Consider the following 8,333-nt stretch of genomic DNA (forward strand, 5'->3'; position numbering starts at 1 on the left):
ATGTAATATTAGTAATATTACTGAGTTTTTATTTTATTGTCTTATTTAATGTTCAATTACTATTATTGGTTATCTTTACATTGAATTATTTCGGTAGTGCAATTTTCCACATAACTAAAGAGAATTTGTACCAGAACGACAGAATGACAGATGTAGGCGAAACCAGCAAGACGAGGAAGAAGCGTTGACCTACGGGGTTGCACGAGATTACACGAATTAGCAGCGAAGGTGACCCGCGGGTTATTAAGTATAACATCAAAGGGCAACCGATTGGATATAATGCGACGAAATTGAAGACTTTTATTGGAATAAGTGTACGACACCATATTCCCATAATATACGAAACATGGAAATCGGTTCCATCGGAGACGAAGGAGAAAATCTATGACTTGATACAGGTATCTTTATAATTTTTTAACTAGTTATACTTGGTTTACATATGAACACTGATGTTAAACGGTTTGTATTGGTCATATAGGATGGATTTGTAGTTGATCATAGAACCAAAAAAAATCTAATTCAAGTGGCTGGGATTGCTTTTAGAAACTTTAATTACAGGTTCACGAACAAGTTCATTAAGCCATTCATAAACGACAAGGATAAATTAAAAGCTCCTTCGGAAGACTACTCGCATATTTCGCAAGAACATTGGGAGGTGTTCGTGAAATCTAGATTGATTGAAGACTTGGAGGTACGGATAAGAATCTGGATATTTTGCACATCATTTATGTATGTTCTATATCAAAAAATGTAGTACACCGATACATTAACGCCTTTATGCAGAGACAAAGTGAGACAAACAGAGAAAAGCGTAAAAAGCATGTGTATAACCATTGCATGTCGCAGAAGGGTTATGCAAACCTTGCTGAGGAATTGGTACGTTATATATTTATTATAACATTTTAAGCAATACTTATTAACTAAATTTAACTATGTGTGTAGAAAATTGATGCATCGCATGAGAGACCATCAAATCTTTGAATCTTATGGAAGAAGGCTCAAACGAATCGCGAGGGGAAGATTGTGCATGAACCGACACAGAAAGTCGTAGAGCGCATAGTAAGTGTTATATTAATGTTTAAGCACGAATAATAATTGTTTGAACTTATATTTGCTGTTACAATTATAGGATGATCTCATGGTAACGCAAGACTTTGAAGAAGAGAATGTGGACAAAGATGGGGATTTGTTATCCATAGCACTGGGCAATCGGGATCGGCCCGGACTTGTTAGAGCAGTAGGTCGGGGCATAACAAAAACCCAGTACTTCCATAATCCAACAAAACACTCAGCACCCCCAGTAGGATAGAAAAAGGTGGACATCGAAGAGTATGATCGAATGACAGCTCTTATGAAAGAACTTCAAGCGAAATTGAAAAAGCATGAAAAAGGTTCCCCAAAATCAAAACATGGCACACCGGCCAAGAAGACTCCAAAAAAATCTCCTAAACTGAAGCGTACCACACCATATAAAAACACTCCAAAGAAATCTCCTCGGTCGAAGCGTACCACACCATCTAAAAACGCTCCAAAGAAATCTCCTCAGTCAAAGCGTACCACACCATCTAAAAACGCTTCAAAAAATCTCCTCAATCAAAGTGTGGTACTTTATCGAAGCATGAACGAGATGAAAAGGTTTTAAAAAAGAAGAATATAGATGAGGTAAGTGTTTATGTTTACCAAGTTTTTTTATAAGAAATGTAATGCACGTAGTTACCAATACTGAACTGATGTTACTTTATGTGTTCACTTGAAGATATTGGACAAGGAAGAAACTTTGGAGTTCAAGGTAAGTGTTCACCAGCTTTTCAATTTAAGGAAACAAGAAATATAACGTTGTTAACTGCTTATAAATATTGTTTTCGATACAGGAGGGAACTCATTGTAGTCTGGCACTTGGGTCCATCGATAATGTTGTCGCTGCGTGCACTATATTTGAATCTGGGAGGAATGAGGGAAACGTGAAAGTGTCAATAGATGTGGTGGTTGATGACGACTCTCGACTTCCAATTCCGACGCATGGAGGAAATGATATTCTCTTGCAAGAAATAGGTTCACATATATTATGGCCACAAAGTCTAGTCATATCCGATAAAGAAAAGGTAACATCTCATAGTTGATTGTAAGAATTCATTAGTTCATTGTTAACAACCATATTATCTTGAATTGAAGGAAATAAAACATTCGAGGGAGCTGTTCAGTTTGGCAAGTGGAAAATCTCCACATAACTTGCGCCCGCTAGTCTAACATGTTTAACTCATGAGATAAACGACCTTGGAAGGGCAATTCAAATGATTATATCGAAGGATGTGTTCGGTCATGAACATAAGTTGTTTATCATGGTGGAGGATGTACAGAAGTTGTTTCATATGGAACCGACAACTACTCCGTGCATTGATGCCTACACGACGTAAGCTAATTGCTTTCAGGTTGATTTTCTGTTGGTTGTAGAGTACGTTATGTTGATCAATATATTGCTTTATTAAATATTGAACTTTCAATGCCTTTGTGTAGGTTCTTACATAGATCGTTGGGCAATGAAAATGAATCAAGTCCGTACAAGTTTCTAGATGCTGGGGCCACTTCCATAACTAATCTATCTAAAGAAAACCGCATGCAAGTATTGACTAAAAGACTCTCAGAATTGGAGTTAAACCAATTATTGATGTTTCCATATCATTTCGGGTAAGTTTTCGTATTGGCCATAGATAAATATTTTGTACGTGAAAATAAGTAATTATTAACTTGAATTTGTAGAGATCATTGGACGTTGATAGTGATGTCTCCCGCAAAGAATATGACATTTTTTCTTGACTCGATGAGAAATCGCCTTACAGACGATATTCTTAGTGTCATCACCATGTAAGTGTACTGCATGCCTCCTCATGTAGTATTGAATATTTCTTAGCATATATATGATGAAATATCTTATATGAGTCACTTGGTGTAGGGCTGTAAGAAATATACAGAAAAAACCATTTGCTCCGAAGCGTGTACCAGTAAAGCGTTTTTCGAGTTAAATTATTTGTCTGGATTTATATGTAACTTATTCATTGCGGTGTATTATTTATATGTTATATTCACAGTGCCCAAAACAACCGAATGCAGTAGAATGTGGATACTATGTCATGCGGTTCATGCGTGACATAATCTTCGCTCGTAACACAACAATCCCAGAATGCGTACGTATATAGCATAGTGTGAATTTTTGAATAATAATATATATTCTCACATTGCATTGCTTTGACTTTGATATAAATATGTATAGATGAAATGGGCACCGTAGTGTTACACACAGGAGCACTTGAATGTGATTAGGAGGGAGTTGGCAGAGTTCATACTCTCGCACATATACTTTTCGTAGTATATGTGCTATCTTGTTTTTTGGCTTCCCCGTTCAAGTAACTCATTGTCATTTTGTTGGCCGCCGCATGTTGGAGATTGAAAATTTTTGTTGAGTGAAAGATTTGATCGAATACTTTTGGGCAATACCCTTGGCATGAACCACATATACTATAACGGTATATTGGGTATGGTACTTGGTCATTGTTAACGCCTCATGTTATTGACTATATTCTTGAGCCGAAACATATCGTATGATCTTGAGAAGCATGTTGGTCATAGTAGAATTATTCGTTGTGTCATTTACCACTCCATAAAATTAGTTAGGCATTATGTTTTCATGTCTTCTGAAGGAATGGAGAATGTATATATTTAGTTTCGTTTCATTTTGGTGTGGAGAATAAAAATAAAATACATGTGTACTACATTGGAGGAGATCAGAATGATTGCTAAAGCAATAAATTGCATTGAATAGAATGAGAGAAAATGATGTACATATATATAGTGCAAAAGGCAGAGTGTGAGGGGAGGAAGCACTTAGTTTTAATTTGTTCTGTCCCTCCCTCAGTTTTAGTTTCTATTTTCTATGGTTCTTTGCAAGTTAGCACTTTGGCAATAGTGGAGTATGTTCAAACTTTTTTGTCTTTCATATTCTTTCCTTTCATTACTTTTACTAATTGTGAAAGCTTGTTCTTGCAGTGAGAAACGTGCTAGATAATGTTTTCGTTTCGTTTGTGTTTGTTAAAGCTATGTTGTTTAGATTGGTGTGTTCATATCTTGTTTCTGGTTGTCTTTCTCTCCCGTTCTGGCTACTTATGTGGTCTCTTTTGTGAATATCGTGCATTGATTTTAGGCTTGACTTGCTTATGTAAGATTGTGCAAGTAGCCAATTAAGACTTAGTGTTTATTGAAGGGATGTGAATCCCGGAGCGGAAACGGATTTTCGTTGCTGATTTTCGGGATACAAAATCGAGTTTTGAAGAAGAAAATACAGGGGAAATTCCAAACCTTTGAAGAATGTTTCTTCAGTGAATTCCCCTCGAACACCACCACCGGATCTTCCTCGCTATCCTCTTGGGTCTCGGGATCATGCTTGTGGTAGCACCTTGATCGAAGAGAGGGAGAAAATGAGAGAATTTTGAGAGAAATCGTTGGGAGATCCTTTTTTTTTCTGTTCTGTGTAACCTTGTTCTTCTCCTTCTCCAACACTTGGAGAAAAAAGAAGAAGGGTGATGTGGGGTAACTCCCCACGTCACAACACCTCCCACTCCTCTGCAATTTTGCAGGGGAGTTAATATTAATAATAATATTAATATTATTATTAATATTAATATATATATATATATATATAATATATATATATATAATAATAATATATATAATAATTAATATATATATAAAATTAATTAATCAAATTAATTAATATAATTAATTATTAATCCAATTAATAATTAATAAATATATATATACATAAATAATTAACACTTAATTATTTATTATAAAATTAGAATCATATTCTAAAACATTTCTCTCGTATAACCTATAGTTTTAATGTACATCTTATGCACATTATTTTTAACCTATAATTTTAATATGAATCTCATTCATATTAATTTTATTTGAATCTCATTCAAATAATATCTCTCATAATATATAGTTTTAATTTACAATTAACTATATATATTATAATGTATCAATATACATATAATCCCTTAAGTAATTTGAACAATTCAAATTCTTCCAAAAAATTTGATCCTCGTTTTACCCGTTATGAGCTAGCAAGGGGACCTAATGGACCTACAGATCCGAAGCTCCAACGATGCAAAATTAATCGGTCAAACTCATTGACCAAGTTAATCTAGATTCCTTAACTACGGGTCATTCCACTAAAGACCCGCAATTGCACTCTTCTCACTGTAGAATGTTTTCGTGTCCATGGATATACGACCATTAATGACGAGTCAATCCTTCACGAGTGTTCGTAACTCAAGTTGGGTCAAATTACCATTTTACCCCTGAGTTACATCTTACTCCTTAAACACCACTGCTCCTCTAATGAACAACCCGGTTATGGCCCAACCAATAACCGGAAGTCCCTCTCGGCTAATGAGAGGGTGGGGCCCCTTGTTCAAGTCCCGGAGTCAGCATTTAAGGGAACACTCATCTACTCCCCTAAAGTCGAGGAGGAGTGAATTCCATCTTGTGAAGTTATGTTCCCAGCTCCTCACTCGGACTCGTCCCCAAAATGGTAGGAATATTGAGTCGGCGACTCGGGCTACTCTCACTCATACAGATCAAAGGACGAGCCCTCACGAGCAGGAGTCCATCACTCACTCAGGATTGAGAATGAGTTGCCTGGTCATCCTAAGAAATAGCAATCTATTAGTTAACGGTGTTACACCTAAAGATTGCCTATTTCGCGGTCCAGTCTTATACAAACTCATTGTATAGGATACCCCCACTCGCATGTCTCCACACGAACGACCTGGATCGAGTCGTCTGTAACCTTTACAGAGTGGGCCGTATCCATAGTGTTGCAAGGATAAGGTACCCAACCTTATCCATATACTATAGACCCTTTAGGTTATTCACGGGACATTATCAATTCATATATCAGGGGTATATCAAATAGATACCCCGTATATCAAATATATACCCCGTATATCAACTATATACCCAGTATATATACTGTCCTGATTACATAAAAAATAACCTTGGATGTTTAGTTTATTGGATTTTGGACAATGCAAAGCTATGATTCAACAATAAATTTATTGAATAAAACTTTATTAAATAGACATTTGTTTTTACAAAATACAAACTACGAGTTTAGGGCAACACACCCAACATTTATATGTGTCATGCATATAGTATAATGTCTCGTTGGATAATTGTGTGGTTTAAAGTTTCGTTGGATAATTGTGTGGCTATCCTGCAGCAAAGTTTAGTTGGATATTGTTTATATTTATGTCATGCATATAGTTGGAAGTCTAGTTGGATAATTTTCTGGCTATCCTGCAGCAAAGATAGCCAATTAAGGTTTAGATAAGTAGATTGTTTTTGTTTGTTAGTGTTCAACATCTGTGTTGTTCCTAAATCAGTTTTAAAGTTTGGCAATAGAAACCACATTTATTTTACAAGAGCTAAAAACACATTAAATTGATAATTATGTTGGGTATCACTTGGACACATCTTTTGTTCGTTCTTATGTTGGGGTTCAAAATTTGCAGACGGGCGTACAGTCGGTGTTTATATAATTTGTATATTCTATTGTGTATGATCTTACGTTGAGCCAGTATCCCATCGTTATCATTGCATACTACCTAATATACGAACGAAGAATGGGATGTTAACTAAATAAATCGTAGATTAACGTAACAATAATAGGCATAAATTCAGTAAGACATTTAACATGATTTACTTAGGTACATGATATCATTACTTTTTTTTTTTTTTTCCGACGAGGAGAGAACAACTGACAATTTAATAGACGCATCTTCCTCTCCATATCCCAAATGCGCAGACGCGGTTCTTCGTTCTAACGGTTAATTTCTCCAATCCAAATGCACACAAGCGTTCACGCACTTCCGCTCGAGATTCGATCACTTCAATTCGTAGTCGAGGCAATTTATGCTTTGATCTTGTTTTGAATTATAAAAATAATCATGGTGGGTATTTCTTCTACATTTGATGTATGTTGTTTACAAAATAGATGTTTTCAGTTATTGGCGTTAGATTTACAATTTTTACGTTGATTCGATTAATGTAAGGGCCCAATGTTTTGGGCATTTAATTGTGTAAATCGAGTCTATAAGTTTGTGTCATTTGTGGCAAGGGGTTGTTGTGAAAGAGTACAAAAAAAATTGAAGTAACATCAAAGCTGCTGCTGCAACCCAATAGGGCAGCTGTAATATGTCGCGTTACTTAGATTAGATTAATCTTGAGTCTCTAGATTAATTTTTCAATTTATTTCAATTTATATTAATTTATTTAATTTCGTTTTATTTTATTTTGGACGGACGTGGTTTTATTGCGAGCTTTAATTTTTAAATGTTGTGGTGTTATTTTTTTTTCGCTTGACCTTTTAATTGATAATTATTGGCTAAGGGAAATTAGAGGTTAGTTTATTTTGACCCATTGGCATATTTATTTTTTTTCATTGAGTAAAATGGGCTTTTAGTGTTAGAGCAATTTGAGGGAAAATAATAGAACGAAAAAAGAGAAACCTTAAAAAGTCGTTTCTGTTCCCATTCCTTTCTCACGTGACGGCTCCCCCTTCGACGCCACAGCTCCTTCGCTGCTAGGTTGAGCATTCCCTAGTGGCCGTCAACTGATAACTCTCCATAAGATGGTGTTTTCTGGTCTAATTTGGATATTAATTGCGTGGAAATGTGATGATCCTTGTTAAAAGACCATGGAAAATAGTATACATCATTTAGTTAGCCATCTGAGCTGTTATAATTCTCAAATTCCTCATTTTGAATCAATTATGCTTAACTATTGATGTTTTGTGTAGGAATTGGAGAATTTTTTTAGGGCAAGCCAAGTGCTTCCAAAGTTGTGAGAGTGTTGTTGAAGAGTGGCAGGAAGAGCATTTATGCTGGAGCTTAAAGCCGCTTGGATGCCCTAGCACATGTGACCGCGCAGTAATTATTAACATCTGTTTTTCACTGTGTCCGTACAACTTCCAAAGGGTGCCCTAAATTTTAAGGACCCAATACTTAATGAAAGGATATCCTAGCTGCAAAATGAGGAACATAATAGAGATTCATTTGGACAACATCGATTTCAGATAACATTCTCATATTGTCAGCATCATTTCATCGAAGAAGGAGCTGAGGAGAGTGGTTGATTTCTTTTGTTTCACGTTATGCTATTCACGAAGCTTCAAGCTCTCTGCTGTCTTCTTCAACGATGGAGATCGTTTCCTTCATGCCCATTTCTTTCTTTTCTCCCGTTGTGAACTAAACCCCACCATCGGGAGAGATGAG

General features: G+C 35.8%; 1 protein-coding gene across 1 annotated transcript; it reads left to right on the forward strand.

Moving 5' to 3' along the window:
- Positions 1 to 188: 188 nt before the first annotated feature.
- LOC148212979 (uncharacterized) lies at positions 189 to 3,045 on the forward strand (the record flags this gene model as incomplete). The annotated part of the gene is made up of 11 exons (XM_088120450.1): positions 189 to 398; positions 479 to 691; positions 784 to 876; positions 1,130 to 1,300; positions 1,757 to 1,789; positions 1,872 to 2,102; positions 2,173 to 2,195; positions 2,243 to 2,410; positions 2,515 to 2,685; positions 2,758 to 2,862; positions 2,951 to 3,045. Coding segments are annotated over 11 exons (1,488 nt in total), but the record flags the coding sequence as incomplete, so codon positions are not given.
- Positions 3,046 to 8,333: the final 5,288 nt, after the last annotated feature.

This window comes from Momordica charantia (assembly GCF_013281855.1).
Source record: "Momordica charantia cultivar OHB3-1 chromosome 2 unlocalized genomic scaffold, Mcharantia_2.0 BLBB01000002.1, whole genome shotgun sequence".
NCBI classification, from domain to species: domain Eukaryota; kingdom Viridiplantae; phylum Streptophyta; class Magnoliopsida; order Cucurbitales; family Cucurbitaceae; genus Momordica; species Momordica charantia.